At 37.6% G+C, this 25,706-nt stretch overlaps 1 protein-coding gene across 1 annotated transcript; it reads left to right on the top strand.

The window, feature by feature from the left end:
* Positions 1–46: 46 nt before the first annotated feature.
* Positions 47–25,706, top strand: LOC144639397 (cyclin-G-associated kinase-like). The gene is given in 24 exon segments (XM_078498712.1): positions 47–340; positions 476–537; positions 2,409–2,468; positions 2,845–2,959; positions 3,380–3,522; positions 4,212–4,337; positions 5,034–5,123; positions 5,510–5,645; positions 5,942–6,048; positions 8,117–8,159; positions 9,060–9,192; positions 9,872–9,921; positions 10,020–10,168; positions 10,850–10,972; positions 11,551–11,696; positions 12,090–12,203; positions 12,854–12,934; positions 13,485–13,682; positions 16,693–16,886; positions 17,710–19,314; positions 22,309–22,454; positions 23,132–23,260; positions 23,745–23,792; positions 24,621–25,706. Coding segments are annotated over 24 exon segments (4,227 nt in total). The 5' UTR covers positions 47–213; the 3' UTR covers positions 24,723–25,706.

Here is a 25,706-nt window from a genome sequence, read left to right as displayed (position 1 = left end):
TTACAGACTAAACACAGCCATGATCATGCGCATTACGATCGAGTTCATGTGATGCAAAATGGCGACTTTTCGCTCCTTTGAGTATTCTAGTTATATTGTTCTGCGCCCAATATACGGCCCGTTATGTTAAAAATGCGGGTGAGATTAGAAAGTACCAAGAAAGAAAGTCCTTCATCTGCGAATTCGTTGTCATAGATTCAACCGACACGGAAAATGGCAGAGATATTTCGCTCAGCATTGAGTTACATTAGCCAAACAGGGAAGTCGGGCAACGACTTCGTCGGACAGTACGTTGAGTTGGGTCCTGTACAACTCAGGGTTCGACGTGTAATTGCAGAAGGTAAGGTTATCATCTTATCAGTAAGATGGAATACTTAATATTCTCACCCTTTTTTGTTCACAAATATAATGCCAGATTTATAACTGCGAATATAATTTACGCCATTATTTATATGTCTATCTTTAATATTTGTAGGAGGGTACGGATTTGTTTTCGTTGCTCAGGACACGTCGACGGGAAAAGAATATGCCCTTAAGGTAAAATTTAACTCTTTCTTACTATTTATAGATTACTTTTGCATTCTGTCTGTTATCAATGAGAAAATTACAAGCGTAGATTACAGGTGGTGATTTTTTCCACGTAATAGCATGACTGTGTTTAATCATGCGAGAGATTGATAGATCACCATGAAGTTTTACTGACGTGTAAAAAGTTCAAGAGTTTTCTTTGTTATTTTTACTGCTTTAATTGTTTCCAGATAAAAACGGACCCAAACAGGATTTGAAATGGAATTCTGTTCGTACGGCATTTACAAACAAACTGATTTTTTGGATTCAGTCGATATTTGTTATTAAAAGAAACCTCCTGTGTTCTTTTGTAAATCTGTAAATCTGATTTCTTAGAATCTTCTTGCTTTATTGCCCAGTAGCAAGACCAGGAGTTTAAGTCTTTTTTTAATTGAATAATCATTAAAGAGCAGCCAAGTTGTGTTTTGCTTGTAGAAGTTCAAAGCAAGTCACTGGTCAAATTGTTTTGATAAAAACTTTCCTCGTTCTATATGAATTAATAAATCACATAATCTTGGTGTCAGTGTATCTGGCACTAAATGCTAACCGAGGACACTAACTGAACAAAAATGTACTTTAAGTGTGCATAATCTTGTTGAAAATCCCATCTGGTAAGAAGATGACCAGGCAGTTAATAAAGCATAGTTGAAAAGTTGAACTCTAGACTTCTATGTTACAAATTCAAGTAGTGCTCATAATTGAAGACTTGAAAAAGTCAAGGTCTCCTGAGGGATTCAGTCCTGATCTCTTGGGTAGACTGTCTCCTTTATTATACAGGGGTGCAAATAACAGTCAGTCATCAGACATTGGCTCACCAAACTTTGCTAATGTCCGACTAAATCCCAAGTGTGGTCCGACATGATGCCCGGACAATTTTTTGATCGTAAATCATTTTACGGCAACGATGAATAAAAATCTGTCCTACCAGAATGTTGTTTTGTCTGACCAAGATGGTGTCTTAGTAGGTAAGGACATATGTCCTTTCAAGTGAAAAAAATTATTTGCAGCCCTGATTACAGTCAACTCTCTCTTAACGGACACCTCTATAAGACGGACACCTCCATAAGACGGACACCTAGTGTGGGTCCCTGCCATTTTTCAGTCATTTTACTGTAACAAAACTCTCTAATAATAATAATATACTCTCTAAGATGGACACCTCTTTAAGACGGACAACGGACACTCTGAAACCGCCAGCAGACACACACACAAAAAAAAAACAGACGTGCATTCGTTGAGCATAGCTGTCGAGCTTTATCTTCTCAAAATTTCTGGTGTCACGTTACCTCGACTCCTTATAAGGCGGACACCTCTCTAAGACGGACAGTTGGGGCCGGTCCAGACGGTGTCCGTCTTAGAGAGAGTTGACTGTATATGAAATAATGTTTTACAGTCAAAATACTCAGCGCGTGCCACCTAGAATTCCAGAATAGTTTTGTTTAACAGCGAACAGATTTCATTATTCATTTCGAACATTCAAATTTAATTTGAATACTGTAGATCATCCAACGATGAACACATGAACATGTGAACCTGTCAAAAATAAACCAATTTGATTGGTTAATTTTTGACAGGTTCACGTGTTCATGTGTTCATGGTTGGATGATCTACAGTATTCAAATAAAGTTGAATGTTTGAAATGAATAATGAAATCCGTTCGCTGTTTATCAAAACTATTGCGGAATTCTAGGCGGCATGCACTGAGTATTTTGACTATAAATAAATGTAAATAAATAAATGGGGCTTATCACTAACTCCATTCTTGCTGCTAAATTAAGTTGAATAATAATGTTAGATATTGTTTCTTACGTGGTACTTTTTATACCTTTTAATTCTTTCAGCGACTTATGGCAGGTGATGAAGCAGCAAACAAAGCTATTCTGAATGAAATAACAATTCTTGTATCCTTTTATATGTAAAAAATACTCACAGTGTCAAACTGTAGTCATCAGAACCACTTAAGTAATAAAAGAAGCACATGCAGAACAAACACAAATTTATTGTTGAGGTCATTGTGCAGTTCCAGGAAATTTCCATACCAACCCCAAGAGGGTGAGTTGGGGCTTTCAAAAGCAAAATCTAGTCTTCTGAAGAAAAGTGTGTAGCTAAACTGGAGTTCAGAGGGGTGGGATGTTCAAACCAAGAAAATCTTCCATGAGAGGGATATGGATATTTCGTGATAAACAGTCTAATGCAAAAACCAATACACCATTATTTGCTGTAAAGTACCTAAGAAAATTAATATATAAAAGCATTGCCCTCCTTAACAGCCTTAAGAAACGTCTCCGTGGACACCCCAATATAGTGCAGTTCTACTCCGCAGCATCTTTGAGTGAAAAGGAAACTGATCATGGAATGTCTGAATTTCTTATCTTAACTGAGCTCTGTAGTGGTAAGATTTTTTAAGTGAGATGGTAGTTTCATTTTATCATGAAGCATAAAGGAAAAGAGAGAATTTTCTAGGAGACTTAAAACTTATAAAGGGCAATTTAAAATTCAAAGTGAATTACAGTATCACAACATTTACAAGTATGCTGTAATAGTAAAAGTAAACAAATGAAACCACAGCAAAGTGTTACAACTGGGTTTTGATTACTACAAAGTTCTACACATTTTCTCCATTTTTATTCATTGGAATACTGGACAATATGTGGAACTGCAAAGCAAAATTCATATAAAGTCGATTAAAAACTCAAGTTTCAATATTCACTAAACTTGAACTGTGATAAGATGTGTACAGAAGTCTTGAACCATATTGAAAAAGAAAGGTCACTGCTTGTTCTTTTTAGCTAATGTTCTACTTGTTCAACAGGAGGAGAATTGATTAAGCTGATTCAGGAAAGATATGGCCAGCCATACCCACCTCAACAAGTACTGAAGATGTTCTATCAAACTTGCCGTGCTGTAGCTCACATGCACAAACAGGCTCCACCAGTTATTCACAGGGACTTGAAGGTAAAACACATCATGAGGGAAGTTTTGAGCTATGCGGCCCATACTGCTGGAGCTTATCCCAGTTTCAATACCATTAAGCAGCTAGGAATATTTCTACTCCCCCCTGAATGGGATGCTAGTCCAAGGCAGTGTACCCCCCAGCATTATGTCGCAGGTACCCATTTATACACCTGGGTGGAGAGACGCACTATGAGAGTGGTCTCGAACCTGGACCGCTTAATCTGGAGTCCGGCGCACTAACCATTAGGCCACCGCGCCTCCCAGGAACACATCATAACAGTAGGAATAATAAGCTACCTAATACTCTTGTGTAAGTACTGTAAAACCTCTATTAAACCCCAACTTGGAGGTGACCGGGGGGTGGGGAGGGACTAAACAGAGCTTTTATGTACAGTGTGGGGTTTCTATGCATAAATCAACAGCTTCTGAGCTAGGAACTTTGTACAGTACAGTACCACTCAAAAGTAAGTTACCACCCTCTCACGAATCTCGTCTCATGAGATGAGACACTCGTCTTGCGAGAAACAAGACGAGAGGTGATAACTTACTTTTGAGCAGTACTGTAGATCTACGAGCCAACATATATCACTCTACTCAGTGAGAAATTGTGTAGAAATCTTTTTATTGTGTAATCAGGCTTCATTTGTTGTATTATCCACTTAAAGGTGTAACAATTATTTTGTTTTTAGATTGAAAATCTCCTCATCAGCTCACGAGGACAAATCAAACTTTGTGACTTTGGTAGCTCCACCACCACACGGCACATTCCTGATGACTCCTGGACAGCACTCCAACGTAGTCTTGCTGAAGATTAGGTATGGAAACTTTTGGGTTTGGTGAAGTGGCAAAATGGAGCAAGCTGACGAAATGATGGAAGTGAACTTCCTTAGGGGGGAGGGCTCGCCCATATGGTCTCCTTTAGGGGTTTAATCTAAATTTCCGATGAGCCCACTTCCCTTTCTTATGGGAGAGCCCTCCCCCCTAAGGAAGTTCACTCCCATCATTTCGTCAGCTTGTTCCATTTTGCCCCTAAAGGAGACCAATCTAGGTGTGACCCTATAGATCATTTTCACTGTCACGCAACAAAAATACAAAACAAAAAACCAATTAGTGAATGAAGTCAAGAAAATGGGATATTGTAGGAAATAAACAAAAGTCATTTTTCCTGTTTTAGGTCAGTACATTATCCCAAACATATTCTCCATAACAATTAACACAAATTTACAGAGCCCAGTATGGAGCTGCTGTATTGGTGTTCCTCGGTGGTACACCAATGTGGCAGCCGGAAAATAGCGTGAACATCTTGAACTTATATTCACTATCTAGGCCACTGATCATTCGTTCTGGGCAAACAAACATTTACGTGAACACTTTCCCTGCTACTTCAACTTTTCAAATGGCTAGAAATCACAAGATAAATATATATTTTTTTACAAACATGATCTTAACCTAAAATAGTTTTTAGTCACATTTAGTTAAAGCTACTGTTTTTCATGTGATTGTATGTTTAGCTCCAGCGGAACACAACACCCATGTACCGTGCACCAGAAATGGTCGACTTGTACAGTAACATGCCAGTCACTGAAAAAGTTGACATTTGGGTAAGTTTACAAAATGTATATCCTATACAATTCTTTCCTTTCCTTTATTCCTTTAGGCTCCTCGTGGAGCAAAGGGCATCGATAATGCTTTGCCATCAAGCTCTATTTGCTGCCGCCTTCTCTGCTGCGCTCCAGCTGATGTTAGCTTTTCAACTCTTCCTCAGTTGATCTTCTCCAGGTCTTAGCAGGTCTTCCCACCTTTCTTTTACCCTGTGGATTCCACTTAAAGGCCTGCTTGGTGGTGTCAGTGCCTGATTTTTGCAGCGCATGGCCTATCCAAGCCCATATCCTATACAATAATGTAGTTTTAATTTGAAGGATTGCCCTTTGATCTTATATTTAAGATGTAACATAATGTGTAAATATGTTGTTATTTTCTCTTTTAGGCTCTTGGCTGTATTTTATTTTTTCTGTGTTTTATGGAACACCCATTTGAAGACTCTGCCAAGCTGAGAATACTGAATGCAAAATACACAATCCCAGAAAGTGACACCAAGTACACAGTGTTCCATGACCTTATCAGTAAGTGAACATTATCTAACAGTTGACATAAATATATTTTACTAACTGTTAGTAACCAGGAATTACAATAGAATTCTAATTTCTCACAGCTCCAAGGGAACGAAAATTGGTTCAATTACCGGTAATCCTAAAGGTTAGGTCTACCCTAGTGGTAGGGATCTGGAGAGTTTTTTAATTATCCATGCTAGTGCTGTACTATTAAGAGTATAGCAAACCCTCTTAGAAGGGATGAAACAGGTCTATTGCAGAATTTTATACAGTGCTGAATGAACCTATGTTTTTGTTATAATACATAGAATACATGCTTCAAGTGAACCCAGTTAACAGACCAGATATCAAGGAAGTACTTACAGGGCTTGAAGCCATTGCAATTGCTATGGATGTCGATCTCAAGGGAAAGGTGGTAAGTTATATTATCTCACACGAGAGAAGAAAAAAGTGAAGAGTGATAACTAAGTGTGGCATGAGAATGTTTGTGTAAAAATTTCTGGTGCTATTTGTTGGCCATATGATAATAAAAGTTTAAATGGGATTTAAATGATGTCAATTCAGCCAGCCCTTAGACAGAATGCAACTCCCGCAGTGAGTAATCCCACAAGCCAGCCCAGGGCTCGACGTTGCGACCTGTGGGGTCGCCAATGCGACTGGATTCGATCCGGTGGCGACTAACTTCCAATGCTTGGTCGCCAATCTGGCCACTAAGATTTTTAGGTTTTTGTTATTTCCTTAGAACCCTAATGAACAGATTGAATGTTCATTCAAACCGGCGAAGAATTTCATTACGTATTTTACGTATAAATCCATTGAAACTGCCCTTTATCTTAAACTGATTATTTACTTACTTATTAAAATTACAAGCAGTGGCGAAACGCAAAGTGAAATCGACATCTTTCCTCGCATTGAGTACATTCAGGAAGCCAGCCGGAAGCCACATTTTTAAAAAATAGTTTCTAAAATGAAATGTTCTGCTAAATAAACAAATTTACCGTTCGAAAGTGTGAACTATGGTCTTAGTGTATTCAAGAATTCTCACGTTGGATTTAACATTACAAGCTTTCCGTAAGTTGTTAAACAAGATTGGAAATTAAAGTCCATTTTGGAATGTCGCGTTTTGGATAATTACACTGACCGCGCGTGTCTTCTCATAATGAGTCACGATGTTCTTTTATTTTGTTTTTAGCTTTATATTGTGGTTGGCAACAGTGGTTCCGAAGAATATGGGAATTTAAGAATAATGGAGTGTGCTGTTGAATCGTAAACAACACACGCATTAGCATATTTGCATTTGAATATCGGATTTCGCCTTGTCTGGCCCGAACACAAACGAAATATTATATTCTTGTCATCGCTATTCTTAAGTTTTCCATGTTCAGGATATTAAAGGTCAATGGACTTAAAGACTAAAGTTATGTTTGTCTTTCGTGCAACGCACTTCAATTTCGAATGAAAACAACCCGCTTCAGTTTTGAGGCATTCCCGTGGTTTTTACGCATCGCTGCCTGTTCATTCATTGCCGATATTCGGCTCGGCCCGGCTCATGAAAGATCATGAAAAGCTATCGGACTGCTCGGAGTTGATTTCTAGCTCAATGAAACTGCTTTATCGATAACAAAAATTTGTAGCCTGTAACAATAATCAAACAAATCAGGGAAAAACCTCCAATTCCCACGGCATGCAAATTGAGTAAGTCTCAACACACGTAACTCTGGCGCGTAGTCGTTACACATCAATGAGCACGAAAACCCTGTGGCGCACGTAATTTCTTCCGTTTTTTCTGAAAAATATTTGTTGTTTAAAGAAAAAAAATGACTCAAAGCTTGCACGATAAACGGTTTTTCTTATATACACTATACATTCTCTCATTCATTTTTTTTTAAAAAAAGAAATCTAGCGGGAGACGGCAAATTTATATTTCTCAAGATGAAGATAGTGTATTTTATCTGCCCTTGAAATAATACTGCTTTTATTGTTGAAAAATTTTTGGCGACTAGAAAATGTGTGCTGGCGACCAAAGCTGAAGACTTAGGGGCCAGCTGGCCCCAAGGTTTTTTTCTGAAAGTCGAGCCCTGCAGCCATTACAGCCCCATGCAGGTCCTACAGGCACCTGCCACACTGAATGAACCTTACAAAGGGAAAAGAGGGATGGTAGATAAGAAAACAAAATCCAAATGAACAATAATTGCCAATGGTTATTACAGTACCAGTTAAAACTAAGTTAACACCCCTTCGCATATTGATCCTTGCTTCTTTGTGACACAAGAATTGAGTTTCGTGGATTGAGTCGAGACTGTCAACTTACTTTTGAGCGGTACTGTGTGCTTGCTCTAATCGGAACCACTACAACAGACAGTCAATACAGCATTGTTCAAATCGATGCTGGAAAAGACAACAAACTTATTTAGCTGATCACTACACACACTGACACACTGCTCTTTGTTGGAAACTGACTGGTTGCTTAATTGCATTTACAGAGAGATGACATGCCACAAGCTTCTGGTGAAAGATCCCCTCAAGGTGGGTAATTGGTATTTTTGTGCTAGAATTCATCCCTTACATGTACATGACAGTGTCACAAATAATCATGATGTTGAGGACCTGTTGTGGTATTAAGAACGTGTTTCTTCAAAGTTGGCATCATTTAAAAGAGCTCTTTTGTTTGAGGAAATTTTTTCCAGCATTCTTTAAAGTACTCACGTCATCATAATTTATACTAGGTACTTTTTAGGCTGTGCATGTACATAGGTAGAATAACACTAATTAACAATTAGACGGCGAGCTCAAGGTTTCTATCGGCTGATAGTTGGCGAGGGACGAAGCCCCGAGTCAACTATCAGCCGATAGAAACCGAGAGCGAGCCGTCTAATTGTGTTAGCATAACCCACTGACCGATCTATTAAACTCAGAATATTGCTAGAATTGATTTATTGAAGGTTTTGATTGATAAAATTCAGCGAAGACTAAGCGCGCGCTCCGAGAGCCTTCTACGGATCGATAGTAGGCACCTGTGTAGCCAATCAGATTGCGCGATTACCAATAGTAGGTCAGTGTGGTAATGCTAATAAGGAACACAAGGATGGTTAACACTGTGGTAGAATGAGACGAATGACAAACTACAAATTCAAAACATTTAGGTCAAACTTTTCTTGTATCATCCATGACTAGACTCAGTTGAAGGGGCAGTTTCTTGGTGTTGTGGATGGCACAATCACCAAATGACGTAAAACAAAGCAATTAAAAGACAAAAAACAATACCTTCAGCAACCATGGCATAGTAACTAACAATACTTTCCACAACACCAAGATTTACCCCTTAAAGAAATGATCCTTGACCACTAGGGAATTGCTGCTTAATGGAGGTGTCTGTCTGTTATCACTGAGAGGTTTAGGTGTTAAAACATTTTGATGAATTTTCAGGCAGCACTAGTGGTCCTCCTGCACCATCTTCAGCTGGAAATTCTGCATTACTTGGTGGAGTTGTTAAAGGTGCCAACAGCCTTTTCAGCAACATTAAGGACATGTCCAACAAAGTCATGCAGTCAGTTGCGGGGTAAGGCTGATAAACATTTCAACAGCTTGTGAACTCTACTTGGTACTAATGCAACAGTCTAACTTTGTCGTCATTGAAGGGGCAGTGTCACCAACATTTAGTGCTACTTGAAAATCCAGTGAAGGTGTTGGTATTAATCGGGAATCCACTGATAGTGGCCTGGCCTTGGTAAAACACACTGTACTTGTCATAAAAATTGTTAAAAATTAGTGTGGCTACGGGTGGATAGCAATGAAGCGGCTGAAAACTTGAAAAAGTCGGGCCAACATTTTTAAGTTTGACAGTGTTAATTGGACGAAAATTGCATAAAAACCATTGATTTCATTTTACTCACATCTTGGAGAATGAATTTATGACTTTCTTTTATTGTGCAAGAGTTTTTTTGATGAACAGTGAGTGTACCCTTACAGTTCTAGCATAGTTTACACAAAAACTTAGAAGACTTCTCTTGATACTGCCCTTTAACCAAATAATTGAAAAAAAAAAGTTGAGTTGAAATATCTTTCATTTGACCTGAAATGCCTTTTGAACTACAACATAGAGTTAACCTTGGGTTACAACATATGTGGTAGGAATGATTAATATTTTCAAAACTTTGCATTTAAATGTAAATGAAGCTATATTTTCAGTACAAGGTTTACTCTTAAATTTATATTCTGAATCCTTGGTCTTCCATTAGGTATGTTAAGAATGACTTGGACTTGTCATACATCACATCCAAAATCATGGGTATGTAATGTTTTCCCAACAGGTCTTTGTTTTGTGTTATTTTTTGTCATTATTGCATTTAGTGATCTCATTTTTGGTGGTTTTTGTTCTTGTTTCAGTGATGTCTTTCCCAGCAGACGGGATTGAATCAGCCTATAAGAACAACATTGATGATGTACGAGATTTCTTGGAAGCAAAATACCCTGAGAACTACCTTGTGGTCAATGTATCACCCAGAACCTACAGGACAGAGAAGCTTGGTGATAGGGTATGCCATTGTACAGTTGTATGCATGCATTGATGATCAGAAATGATTTGAATGCATAGACCTAATAGAAAAACACAAAAGACATAGCCACAGTGGACACATTGGTGCATTAATTAAAAAGATTTTTAATGAAAAAAAAAATTAATAACCTTACAGGGAATTCATTAAGGTTTGGAGCAGGTGGGCATCAGGGTTTTGCACCTGGGCAAAGTATCAGTGAACAGCCAGGCAAAGTTGTGTTTACAGCCAGTCAATTTGCCCCGTGGCAAGCCCTCAACTGATCATATCAAAGTAATTTCCAATTTTCACTTTTATCCTTTAAAGAATTTAAATTCGACACCATAACCGCCTCGAGCGTGCGCCGCAGAGATTGGAGTTTTATATATGATTGATTTTTATAATACTTTTATTGTATTTTATATATTTTAGTATTTTAATTCATTTTTTTTTGCTTATTTTATACACGACCTCACAACCTACTCAGCTTTAAATTTTTATCGTGTTAAAATATCCTCTAATATTTTGACATGTACATTTCATTGGTAGTTTCTCTGTCTTTCAGTTTTGGTTTTCTATCAGTTTTAACTAGTTTAATGTTTGTCAGAACTGATGAAAAATACTGTGACATGTTATAGCTTCTTTTGGATGAGTAGTGTATTGATTGTCAACACTCTTTTTAAGGTGATAAACTGCTGCCTGGTGGGTCACAGGCTGCCGCCACTGGAGAAGCTGATATCCCTGTGTAGAAAAATCAATTCTTGGTTAAAAACAGACAGGAAACATGTGGTGGTCATACACTGTCAGGTACAAAATTTTGAAGTTCTGGAAAAATTAAATATTATAGTCAAATTGTTAAAGCATAGAGTTAGCAGATTTGATCAGCACATTGTAAGTTAAGGTGTTAATGGTCAGGAGCAAGTGACAGCTAAAACATTGGAAGATTTATGTCTCCATTTGACGTTTTGGCACATTTTTCTTTGCTCTTGCGGTTGAACTCTTTTATTTAAGTTGTTTATAGTCCCAAAGGTTTTCCTTTCTGCCTTGTGTATCCTGTATTAGCCTGTATTAGAAGACACTCACTCATGTTCTACTGGAAATCCACAAATCTGATTGATTCTTGCACTGTTTTCTTTTCCCTGATAGAACACAATCGTGTGCTGGTTGCTCTTAATAGGAAAATTATTGCAATTTGTGGCTTTAAAATACTGGTACATAAAAATGTAGGTTTTTGGATGCAATCCTTTAGAGTGTCTACTAAAACAAAAAATGTTTCACTCCTGTTTTCTATGAGCAGTAGCCAACTTGGCTGCACCTCATTGACTATCTGCTGTCTGTCTAATAGATTGGCTTTTTATTTACTTTAAACTTTTCTTTTGTGACAGGATGGTAGAGAGGCATCTGGTGTTGTTGTAGCTGCTTTTTTTGTTTTCTGCAAATTGTTTAAAAATCCAAATGGGGCAGCCGACATGTTCAGTATTCGTCGCTGTGGTATTGGGCACAAAGTATCACTCACTGCATCACAAGAGCGGTATGTTCTTTACTCACAAGGGAACTATTTTTGCAATATTTCCAAGCTCAAAATTTGTTAGTTCTTGTTACTGGTTGATTTTAGTTCTGCGAGGTGTTTTGTCTATTACCGGTACTTAGAAAATTCCAGAAGTTTATGATTAAATTTTCTTTAATCTTTGTAGCCTGTCTGCATGACAATTAAGTCATATTGTAAGAAGTAAATTTAATTTGCTGAGTTCAGTGTATAGTATTATAATGATTAAACTTAAGACATAACATTAGTTTGCATGGCATTGGTAAATTTCTTTTACAAACCTCGTCTACACTGTATTATCAATTTTAACTTTATACGTGCAGTTGGACCAAAAAATTGTACTTGATCTTTGATTAATTCATATTTTTTTGTCTTTAGCTACTTGCTATATGTGACACAACTGATCAATAACCAGGACTTGAAACCTCACAAGTATTCAGTGTATATCAAGTCTGTTACTATGCACCCAGTCCCAGCATTCAACAAAGCAAGGTATGATAAGTCTCTTACTCAATCTTGAGAACAAATACTGTCTAAAGTCTACAAACAGTCAAACCCCTATTAATCAGACTCCCATTAAGCAATCACCCCTTATTAAGCGGCTAGTTATTAAAATCCTGAAAGTCTTGCCAGTTAAATTCTGTAAATAAAACCCTTATTTAGCAGACACCTTGTTTTAAGTGGCTGTAGTGACCTTTTGGCTGTCCCAATGAGGTTGACAGGAAGGAGTCCAAAATAAGACGTTAAGACTGATAAAGAACATTCAAACACATACTTGTTACCGTCTTGATGTGATTCCGTTGATACTTAGCTAAGTGATGATCTTTGATTTCCTCGAAATAAAGTGATGTTCCTATCACGCCTTACACTACATTCTGATTAACCCCTATTAAGCAGCCAACCTCTATTAAGTGGACTTTAACCATTTCCCCAAAGGTGGTCGCTTTATAGTAGGGATTCGCTTGTAAATTATGTGCATGCTGAATTTTCCAAATTATGGTTTTTAAATTAAGGGCGAGTGTGGTTGCCTAATGGTTAATTTGTTGGATTGCGAAGCAAAAGGTTCATGCCGGTGATTAATTTGGATTGTTTTTTTCAATGACAGTTATATACACCACCTCATATATCTTGTATTGTTTCAGGAATGGTTGTCGTCCATTTATTGAGGTATATCATGGAGAGCAGAGAGTTCTTACAACAGTTAAAGAGATTGAAAAGATGAGGTAGGATATTTTAAATTACACTAATTAATGCAGTGACTAAATTAAATAAATACAGATTCCTTTTTTTTTCTGTGGCAGCCTGGTCTTCATATTAAGCAGTCCAGGCTCAAGCCCAGGGGCAAGACACTTAACGCTCACAGTGCCCTCCACCCAGGTGTATAAATAGGTTCTGGCAAATGGTAGAGAGTAACCCTGTGATGGACTAGCATCCAATCTAGGTTGGGGGGGGGGGGGGGGTATTTGGAGACACGCAACTACTTAAGGCAGTTTTTACAGAAAACGTCCTCCCAAAGAGAAACTAATACCGGTTCCTTATTGTTACTAATTTTCGCGATTTTGTTGAAAATTTTGAAATTAAAGACCTGCGAAAAATAATTTCAAACATGTTCTATTGTATGTTTTATGTTAATTACGTATTTTTGGCCAAATCGCGAAAAATTAGTCTCGCAAAATATGCCCGTTCCAGTTTCGCAAAATTAAGTTCCCGCGAAAATAAGTAACAATAAGGTAATAAAGTTATTACAAATCCATATTGTTTCATTGTATTCAGGGAGTACAGTCTTGGTGATGGTAAGGTGTCGTTTCCTGTGAATCTGACATTACAAGGTGACGTTACAATTGTGGTGTATCATGGCCGATCTACACTGGGAGGAAAAGTTCAGGGCAAAATGACGTCCATGAGAGTGTTCATGTTACAGTTCCATACTGGATTCATCAAAACATCAGCACAGAAACTCAAATACTCACGGTAGGAACATCAATTATAGGAGATGCTAAAAAAGTGGAATGCTTATGTAATTAACAGCTAAAATCACAGTGCTTTAAAAATCTTATATTCTGATTGGCTATTCAGGGTGCAAAGAAATTGAATTTTCCAGCTTGCCCTTCAGGCAAGCTACAGCCAGGATACACTAGACAAACATCATTTTCACTAGCCCCCAAAAATCTCAAAAAAAAAAAAAAGCTCAATGTTTATGATGCTTCACTTGCCCATCGTGGAAGTAAAACTGGATTGAGTCCACTTGCCGTACCACAAAATCCACTAGCCCCAGGCTCCTCATGTGCCGTGGTTTTCAGTGTTTCTGGGTGACTCTCCATCAAAAAGAAAATGATAAAAAAGGATAAACTTAGTTGTTATAAACTAGAAATTCTAGGTATAATATTGCTAAATACTTAAATAACCGGTATGCAATGCATACTAAGGCGAGGATGTTCCAATAAAGCAAGTCAGTACATGTATGTTAAAAATTCCAGACAAAGAACTGAGAATAGACCTTTGGGGCTTCGTTTGTTTGTTGGACTTACTGTAGTCCAATAAGTCCAAAATCTTGATACAGTACGTGTGGAGTCTAGGAAGTAGAGTTGATACAGTGGTTTGCCAGTGATGAAATTTGATGATCTTTCTGTAACAAATCCAGAGATGTTTTACACAGTTTTTTTTAACTTTGGTGTTATTGCTACATGGTTTTCGCTGTGTTTTGTTTAAATATATCTGCCATTCATAGTGAGGATTGGGCTTTTTATTATGTACGTATTGCATAGAGGCAGAATAGAGGCTAATAACCAGTTCCAGTGTAACCAGTTCCAATGCAATAGCCACATTCACACATTCATGCTGCTTCTTGACAAAGTGCAGATTAAACATATTGAAGCAATTAGGACAAAACAAAGCAGTCAGTGGATTCTTTGAAAACTGTATTTTGGATGTTTTCTGTTGTTTTTTATTTCTGTTCTGTAAACATAATAAAAGAAAGAATCCATAGTTAAAAATTTAATAATTGTTATACACATATTTTTTTAGATACCAAGACTGATTAACTACAACAATTTAAATAATGCAACATAAGTAGTTAGGTACTGAATTCACTCAATTTTTTCTACATGTACATCTTTCTACATGTACATTACGCTTCTTAAATCATTTACTAGTTATTATAGCCTACACAAATGTATATACTCTTTTTTGGTTGCTAACCACACCGCTTTAAGGTCACTTGAATGTGTCTCAGGAAAACCAGTTTGGACTCTTAATTTTTTATAGATTTGTATAAATGTGATCAATTGTAGTTCTGTTATCAGTAGTAAAGCCTGAAATAAGTTTGTTAGTATCCATATTTTACAATCATTTGTTTATATCTACTGCTGCTTTGAACACCATCTTTAAAATCAATGTTAAAATCAACTAGTATTGTATGAAAACATTCTGTTGACAGAAGGGATCGCGAAGGAAGCTGACTCTCAATGCTTAGTGATCTATAAATTCCAGCAAATTAAATGTAACAACATCTGGCAGATATTTAATCTTTTAAAATCGTTATTTCGATTCCATAAACACTTTGACTATTATGTTATTCATCAATACGGTATTCAATGAAGTACAAGCAAATATAAACTTTAGATAGCTCACCTCAGCAGTTATGGCAGTATACTTCTTCTGCACTTCTCGAGTTCAGTTAAAGCTCAGGTTACAATGCCGCCAGTAGTTCAGATCACAAGTATTTCAATTCTGATGTTTAGCCGTGCTTATAGTGCTTTCAATGTTTTATATTCAGTTCAACTTCAATCTTGAAAGGCAAAGCAGCACTCACCAGCTCGTAAACCACAATTTAGTTTAGTCCCTCGACCTATCGGTGTGTCGATAAGGTTTTTGTGTACTATGATATCTCAATATGTTTGTAAGTGCAGAGCACAAAAAATATCAGCTACTAATCTTTCTTCAAGTCAAGGCTTCTGGCTGCGAATAATTCTCACATGCACGACCGAGCAACCAAGATGGCGGACGAAAATAAATCTCAAACCATATTCTTAGTTACCAATCCCCCTCGGTTTGAATCATCACATGGCCCATCGCCCATCGCCCATCGCCCGTTGTAAACCCAAACCGCGAAATCCGCTTTATAACATTAGGCTCGAGACTACGTCCTCGCCTAAAAAGTAAGTATTAAACATAAAAAACTAAATACAATAATAATGTTGACAATAACAGGAACTTAAAAAAACATATTTACAAACTTTAACTTTGATAAGGATTTTTATTGCCAAAAACATGAAAACGAGGCTAGGCAGGCCGTGTTGACTTTTTCCATACAAATCTCTTAAATTTGAATGAGTCTTAACTTTGCAGCCATTTAACCAAAAACACTGAAACTTCTCAGAATAACATAATATTTCATATATATTTAAGTGCCACCATCAGCGTTTTAAGAAACCTGACCAAACAACAGAAATGAATGACAACCATTTTTGCATAAGGTCTATAATAATAATAATAATAATAATAATAATAATAATAATAATAATAATAATAATAATAATAATAATAACAACAACAACAACTTTATTTCAGTGTCAAGTCTTCTAGCTGGCCATAGGGCCTACTAATCGGGGACACTAATTAAATTAAAATATAATTATATAATTTATCTTAGGATTTAACTATTTCCATGCTAGTGCAACCTGTTGCCTTGCCCAGTGATATCAGCACATACCTGTCAGACAAAATTATTGTCTATATCTTTCCCAAAAGCTTGTTTAAATACTAAATAAATACAGTTGAGTCTCGACAACTCGATTCCTTAATAACTCGCACCTCCTGCTAACTCGAACCTTTTCCGATTCCCCTCCAGGTTGTTTTCTTACCAATTTTACCCTCGATAACTCAAACTCCTGATACGTCAAACCTTTTCGATTTCCCTTGAAGGTTCGAGTTATAGGGATTCATCTGTAAAAACAAAACATTCTTTTGTTAATCTGTACAGAGAAGAGTTGGACATCAATAAAGATGATGAAAGTAAGTTCACTGCACGGTTCAATGTTACACTGGATATCAGTGTTGACGCAGAGGAAGTGAACAGTACAACTCACACGTGGGACACACTCAAGGTGGAAAAACTCTTTCCACAAGTTTGCTTCTCTACTAAAGAAGAGTACCTGGAATGCCAGGAGGAATTTGGTTAGTAAAAAGAAATATATTACATGTGTTATTGTCCATACTGTTCGCTTTTTGTTAAAATAACTATTTACAAAAGTACTTTTAAAAATTGTCCGCACACCACTCTTTATATATCAAGTAATTATTATTCTATTCTAGGTTAGTTTTGTGTTGTTTGATTTCTGTTTCATGTAATAGGTCAAACACAAGCATCAGTTTTTCATCAGATATCCAAACATTGAGAAGACAGTTGAAAATACAAGTATTTTTGACAAAATTTGAGGTGTTTGGACGGCTGATAAAACAATCTCAAGTGTTTGATGTATCTTCTCAATCAGAACAAAAACTTGGGAGTAAACAGAGAAATAAAATCGTAAAAATTTATGCTTATTAAGACTGGCTATCCAAACCACTGTCATGGTTATGATTTCCTTTGTTTTAACTTTCAAGATGAATTATCAATGAGTTTGAGAAGTTATCTGTCACATATTCATAACTGGCACAATATTTTTAAAAGTTCTTCTATACAACAGAGCTCGAAGAAATTCCTGTCATGTGTCCAGGACAAGTACCTAGATTTTCCTACCAGCAAGCGGGGTGGGTGGGGGGAGGGGGGGGAGGTGGGATAACTAAGTAAAATAAAACAGGAATGCAACTGCGCCCTCAGGTTAAACAATATTTGAGAGCTGCTCGTCTAAAGGGCAGACTGGAATTCAAGCCTTGTATAACCTTGATGTAGCACTCTGTAAGTTAACGCTTCTTACTACCAGGTGACAATGTCATCTTCAACTATACCTCTATGTCACATTTGCTTGAAGGTTTATGTTTTTTTTCCTTTTCACAGTAAATGCAGATGATCGAGAATCAAACATGGTTTTCAATGCAAAATCAAATGAAGTAGAAGAGGATGGTGAGAATGAAGTACTTCAAGTACCACCTGAGAGTTCAGCGTCTGAAAGCTCAGATGGGATAACAGCTAGTAAACCAAACAAAAACTTCCTGTCATCAATTAACTGGCAGGAAGAAGGTGCTAAATCAACAGCAAACAAAGGAACCATTGGTGGCAGCGACGATGAGTTTGAGAATCTGCGCAATAAAGAGCACTCCTCTGTCGCTCAATCAGCAGCACAGACTCATGATTTCTTCTCTGAGAGAGAAGGAGTTGGAAATAATGTGGAGAATGATTTAGACTTGTTTAATTTGAAATCACCTTCGAGCGATGAATTCAATGAAGACTTGTTTAACCTCAAGTCTGAAGATGATCCTAATGTTCATCTGTTTCATTTGGATGACGATTCCGATTCGGATGAACCTGTCTCTGGTGAACACAGTCCACGCTCATCGAACAATTTAGACCTGCTTAACTTAGGAAGTGGTCAAGAAAGCCAAGGAATGACTACAGATCCTGCTTCACATGTAGCAGTGGTGGACGATATGGGAGTTGATCTGCTCAATTTATCACCCGGTGGGAGTAAGGACAGTCAAAACGTGGACCTGTTCAGCGGGACAGAAAAAAGCCCTCAGCGAAGAATGAAACGAAATAAAAGTGCTGATGATGTTCTTAGTCCAGGACTACATGAGGATGAAGAGTTTTTCAATCAGATGGGAAGTCGAAGCTCTAGCTCAAGCAGGGAGAATGTGACTTCATTCACTGTCACTGGTGTAGATGCTCCAACATTTGATCCATTCCAAACTACAAGGACTAAATCTCCTTCTCCTGATCATCATGCAGGAGTAAAACCCACTTCCCCAGATTTGTTTGATCCATTTAGCTCTAAAACCCCAGGTAAGAAGTCATCGAACGAGTTTGATCCTTTTGCTGGTAACCAGGCTGGGGGTAAAACTGAAACATTTGATCCTTTTGGTGCTAAATCGGCTCAGGGAAGTAGCAGTACAGAAACATTCCAACCTTTTGGTTCTAAAGGCAGTGGAACGAACTTGGGCACATTTGATCCATTTGGAACAAACTCCTCAGACACAAGCAAAGACCTTTTTGGAGTTGGCAGTTCCCAGGTTCCTAACGCCACATCACAGCCCCAGACAACGAGTAACACTGACTTATTTGGGGACTGGGGTAACTCTCCAGCAGCGACGCTTCAACCAGCCAAAGTCCCCTCACCCACTCCCCCAAGAAAGCCTTACAGCCCTGCGCCACAGAACAAGGTGAAGGTCACACCAAGTGATCCTTTCTCAGACTTTGGAAATTTGGGCTCCAGTTTACCAAAGGCTTCTGCTACTGCAGCATCAACTTCACCAAAACCACAGAAAAAGCCTGGGCCTGGTACTAGTGCCAATCCTTCTTGGTCTCGCCCAGCCCAGCAGCCCTCATGGCAGTCTGGGGCTAAACCAAATGGGTCACCCAAGGTACAAAAGAAGCCAAACTACACACCCTCTTACACAATGTCAGGTTCTTCTGGGGTCTTTGGCAATTACGGACCAAAATGGAGTGGTAAGTATAATAAATTTCACATTAATGTACAGTACTTCTCTCATATTCCTAAATCTACAAACCTTCACCTTCATATAAAATATTACCCTCGCTTGCATCTAAGCATGAACATGTGCTGCCAAAACATGATCTTATTGGGTGTTAAACGTGGCATGATTGGTCGTCAAACATTTCAAGTTTAGCAGACAGTAATGCAAACTTTCGCACTGAAAATGCCCACCTTTAACACTGCAAGAGTACAGGCAAAACTTTACACCAGAAGTGATTCAAGCAAACCTGCGAAATATGAATATCGACACAGATCAGGATCAATTTTTGAGTTATTTTTTCAAAATAGCTCTTTAGTCGTCGCGATGTTCCGTGACTCAGTGGGTCAGTGGGTCAGTGAAGTATGTTTGTTTGTCACACCAATCAGATTTCAGGTACTATCAGAACCAATCAAATTGCAGTTTATAAAGGCGAAGTAACCTGACGAAATTATGTGTCGCAGTTCGTTTTCGTTGAAAGATTAATTGGTAGGTTGTGAATTATCATGGATTTGAAACGTATTCGTAGTTTGCGAATCAAATTGTGAGCTTCGATACAAAGTTCCCAACTTCGGCCCGAATTTATTAAATCCTGCTGTAGTTATGTTATCAAAAAGGGCTTTGCTACGCTAAACTGTTGGAAACAAATGTCATAAAAATAAAAAAACGTTTATGTTCAGCGAGCCGTAAACATGTTATCTCGAACAAATTAGTTTTTCCCTGTCGCGTCGCGTCGCGTCGGCTTCGATTAAAATCAATTTTACATATGGGTAAACCATCCAGTTTCATCCGGTTTACAAACGCAGAAGACTTGAAATTGAAGACAGTGAAGATTATGCCTCACAGAAATCGTTAAATATGTGTTTTCATACAAAAAAGTTAAAATTTGACCATATTTTTACATGCATGATATTTATTTATCGGCAAATCACTTGCGTGATCGCTGATGCGAAACGTTGTCTTGCACTTCAAGCTACTTTCCTTGACAAGTTCTAAAATCTTCGAGTTCAGAAATCGCCATGACTTTCGAGCAACATGTCTTGTTTCTCCTCAACTACCAAACTTGGAAAGTTCAGTCGGGCCCAGGGTTGGAAATAAGCGCTCGCCCGCTCGCCCAGGCGAGTGTGAAAACTGTCGGGCGAGTTCAAATCACGGATCACTCGCCCGGTTTGGCGAGTACGATTTTCAATATATTATTCAAAATAAGCGGAACTTTTACTTTCCAATTTAAAATAATCTACACTGTCCATAAGTCGATAGCTTACCAACATTTTGAAATCTCCATCAAAGCTATTTGCTTGCAAACTACAGGTATTTAGGAATACATATCAGATTAAACTGTGTTTCAACTTTTAATGGAAGTGTGCTCGTGTTTTTATTGTGGAGTAAGGTCTATTTTCAGCGTCTTTTTATTGTAGTCTGTATCGTGATCGACCACTACGGTGGCTGGGCGAGTGAAAACTGATCTGGGCGAGTGCAATTTGAAGGTCACTCGCCCAGATGGCGAGTGCTCCGGAATTTTAGTTTCCAACCCTGCGGGCCGAAGTCGGGAAATTTGTATCGATGTTTGCAATTTGATTCGCAAACTCGCACCGTAATTGGCAACTTCATAACAAAGTTTCCAATTTCCATACAAACTTCGCAAAGCGGGCGGCCAAAGTAAACTGAAATCAACTGTAAAAGATTTTGTTCAAACATTTAATGAACCGGTACAAGTAACTTTACTGTTAAAAGCAACTACGATCGATAGCAAAAACAGAATAAGAGCGTGCCATTTCGTGACAACTTGATAACTCAATTAGTTCTTGTTTGTTGAATAGAATTTACGTTGTGAATGAACGAAAATCTTTGTTGAACAGTTTTGACAGGAAACAAATACTCCAGGTGTACTGCGCTTTAAAGAACTTTTCCGAAGAGAGTGTTTTTTTTTTTATTTGATTCGTTTATTACTTCGTTTATTATAGTACTTTTCGTTCAATGTCTATATGAAGACGTGGCTTTTTCGAGAAAAACAAGGGTATCGTGTTACGTTCGTTTTAAAAAAAAACAAAGGTATCATGTTACAAAAGTGAGAAAAACAACGGTATTATGTTACAGTGTTTGGCAAAAAGCCAAAAGTATTCCGTAACAAACAAAAGTAACCCGTTACGGTTGCTACAAAGCTAGCAACAAAATAACCGCTTTAAACAGAATAAGAACGTGCCATTTTGTGACATTTTGACAATTGAATTAGTTTTGTTTTTTAATTAAATGATGACAATTTCCGTATTAAATAAAACAGTTCTGATGTATCAAAATGCATGTAAAAATTATTTTGTTTGCAAGCAAATTTTGTGCAAAAAAGTGACTCTGTGGGGCGCCATACACAAATAGCTCAACCCATGGCATAAACCATCCCAACAGGACAATCACCCAGTTTCACCCCAAGCCACCCCATAAATTGAAAAAAATAACTCCTGCACGCTTAGCGTGCCTATGTTTTAAAAGAAGTCTCTAGATCCAATCTTGCTACCATTTCAAAACCGGAATGTGTTGAACTTTTGGCGGGAAAGTTGCTGTTATGGTCTGCCAAACTTCAAACGTTTTAATGACCAATCATGCTATGTTTAATAAGATTATGTTTCGGCGGCTCGTGTTCACGCTTAGATGCAAGTGACGATAGGTGATCCCTTCAGCTCAACCTACAGCTCTCAGTGCACTTGTTAACATCAGATGATCATGTTGTAGGCCACACAGGGGTGGTCAATTAAATCACGTGGAAGTGGGTTTCAACTTTACACAATGAGCACATTATTATTTCCAAGACCATTTTGGTTAGTTGGATGACTTACAGTCAACATTCTACTAATAACAGTATGCTCAAGAGGCCACAAACTCAAGTTTCTATCTAATGTAGAACTGCTAGTTAATGACATAATGTGGCACTACATGGCAAACATTTAAATTATGCATTGAATTCATTTTGCAGCACCTAAACCTGTTGGCAAACATGAATTTAGCGACATTCTCAATGCACACGGCTTTAAAGCTACAAGTGATCAAGAGACAGAGTCACAAACACTAAGCTCACTGAAGAAGGAACAGAACAAGCCTGATGACCCCATCAAGGCTAAGGTAACACTGCCTTTCTCACACAATCTTCCTGGGAATAAAAATGGTGTGACAGACAGTGACAAAATGGTTGCCAAGCTAATTTCCTTAGCTTGTGAACACAGCCCCATCTAATAATAATAATAATAATAATAATAATAATAATAATCGAATGTTTATCCAGGATAGCCCTTCAGTACTTGCGTACTGTTATCAACGGGGTCCTGCTAATTAAAAATCACCCCTGTCTTTTTTTTCTGGTCTTTCTTTGAAACTGTCTAAAATACTGTCCGACCTTCTTTGTCACTGGCCAAATACAATGTCTGTGTTCTTTATAATGTACCTATATCTTGGCATGTTTATTATTGGCTAAGTCTCTTTTGATATAAAGGTGATATAAAGTGTTGTATGCATCTGAGTTTTTTACATTGTACAACAACTTACCGGGTACTTAACACCTGCTCTCAGTGTTACATGTGTTGCCTCCATCTTTCGACATTGTCTTCGACGTGCTGTTTGAAATAAGCTAATCAAAACCGATGCATGCTAGTGTTGGTTTCATGCAAATGAGCCCACAAGTTGTCATGCTAGTGAGCCGTGATTGGTGGATTTCAATACATCTTGAAGGAGTATGAAATTTGTTCCCAAACAGTTTTACATTAAAGAATCAAAGTTAACAAATAATTCTTTTTTCGTTTAAGGTAAATGAGTGGGCTGAAGGTAAAAGAGGCAACATCCGGGCATTACTTTGCTCTCTTCATCTTATTTTGTGGGAAGAGGAAGATAGATGGAAACCATGTGGAATGCACAATCTTGTTCAGCCGGAACAGGTAACATATTCATTTGCTCGTACAAACTGTACTTCATCTATGTCATGACAAGGGGGAGGGGGAAGATGGTTAAAGTTTTGTGTTTGTTTCAAAGTGCTATACTGATGGGTTATCACTGGTAGCACAACACCATTCAGACTGAAACATGAATTTGAACATGATCAGGGATGGGGCTTTATTAATTTTTATTTTAATGACTGAAAGAAGGGTTTATCAGAACGAATTCAGATTTAATTCAGGGTTCAGTGGGCTATAATCTGTTACTAGTAAGATTATATACTAACCCTTTGAGGCCATTTTCACCAAAAATTTTAGCTCCAATTTATAGAAAGAATTTGTTTAAAATTTAGAACCTGTAACATATCGCAAGAAAAATGTTCTAAGAAGTTTGCATGCAAGCCACTATATTGTAAACTTCCCTATAGTTTGTTACCTCACCGCCTAATAGAACTACGCATGTTAACAAGAGAATTGTTTATTTTAGGTGAAGAAATGGTTCAGAAAAGCTGTGCTCTCAGTTCATCCTGACAAGGTAGCTATTTATCAAAATTGAAATTTTCCTCATTAATAATGTGCATTAATTTTTTTGATGTCTGTTCTAACAATTTGCTTTTGCGAAAGGCATTAATTAATTAATGACATTCATTTTTTGTCACCCATCTGGGTATAAAGGTTGCATGGAGATCTCCAAGCAACCGTGTATTATTATGTTTATTTTATAAACCTACTTATATACTGAGGTTATAAATGGGTACCGGCAAAATAAGGCTAATCCTGCAATGGACTAGCATCCCATCCAGGGGGAAGTAGAAATCTCCTATCCACTTTATTCTACCGAAACCAGGATAAGCTCTTTAAGTATGGGCCACTTGGCTTGAGGCTTACCTTTTTTAAAAATGTTCGGGTTGTAGCCAGGCATGTTAAAAAATTCGAATTAACAAGTTGACGCTGGCTAAAAATATTGTTTTGGACGTTTCGGTCACTACTGTTGCCTTCTTCAGCAAGATAAAAATGCAAATGTTCAACGGCGTCCTGTTAAAATATGTAACGAATGTGTGATAAAAACTAAATGAACTTTCTGAGTGTAACAAAAGTCTCTAGAGCATTCTTAATGAGTCTATGAATTCTTAATGCTATTGTAAACGTTTGGTAACGCTATGTGTTCGTTTATAGCGTTCCTATCTCGCACAGAATGTTGTTTCCACACCGTTGACCTGTCAACAATTTCGACGCTCTCCAAATCTATTAAGACCAGGGGCAGCTGTCTCCCCAGCATGGCCCTTGTGCTTGTACATGTGTATTGTTATTATAAGAAAAAAGATATCCTGGCTCAACATTTTATTCCTGTTCTCCTTTTCAGTTGGTTGGCCAACCAGAGGAGCCACTAGCACAGGCAATTTTTATGGAGTTAAATGATGCCTGGGCGATATTTGAGAAGGAAGGATCCAAACCATTATATTAGAACAATGATTTGAAGATACTTTGAAGTAACCGTAAAGGAAATAGTAGTGCAGTGCACATGATGTACAAACTGTACATAGAATGAATCTTGAGTGGGAATAATTGAACAGTAAAATGGCAATTCATCTAGATACTTTTTGGTACCAGAAAAAACCGTCTGTTCGCGAGAGGTGCCTGCACTGAGCAAAATAATCTTAATGTGATTTGCAAGTTGAGTTCAAAAATAATCCAGAGTAGTGTAGTAAGAACTGATTTTAAACAATGATTTTTTAATATCCTCAGAACAACACATACTTCAGTAAATTGTTTGTAAGTAGGCAGCCAATTCTGACAATTTTAAATGAGGGGGGAGCTAAAGTTCCCATTTCCCATAAGTTAATTCCCAAATTCCCATTGAGTTCTTGCCCCCTTTATTCGTGGGTTTCCACCCCCCTGCCCTTTGCCCCCCCCCCCCGTCCTACATCAAAGTTATTAATTATCTGTCAAAGATGCTGTTTTGACATAATTTATTCTAGACATCAATAATACTAATATGCTGGTGAATTCTCATGCTGATACAGTTTCGTGGTAAAGCATTTAAACTTTTAATGACCACTCAAATGTGACCAGTGTTTTATTGCAGTCGCAAAAGGCAAGCAAAAATTTTAGTGCAGTTTTAAATTTTTCAAGTGTTAGACAGTTACATCTGTAAGTGAAATCTAAGTAACTCCAAAGTGAAACCAATAATATTAATTGCAAAATCGTTGTCTTATCAGGAGAATATGTGGAGGGCCTGTTTTGAAATGCATAAATTATTAAGTGTAATAATTTTATTATGCCTGGTATTTAAACAATGAGTAATATTGTTATGTAGTCAGCTTCCTTACTACCTTCCTAGCAGAGTCAACTTTTAATCAATCTTTCCTGGGTTAATCCAGGAAAAAACGAGGTGACTCTTTCATTATGTTTGTTCTACTGCCGTACGACATAAATGTACTTCAAGGTA

Source organism: Oculina patagonica, chromosome 14, assembly GCF_052425735.1.
Source record: "Oculina patagonica isolate OP01 chromosome 14, crgOcupat, whole genome shotgun sequence".
NCBI classification, from domain to species: domain Eukaryota; kingdom Metazoa; phylum Cnidaria; class Anthozoa; order Scleractinia; family Oculinidae; genus Oculina; species Oculina patagonica.
This window is presented reverse-complemented; position numbering and strand designations above follow the sequence as displayed.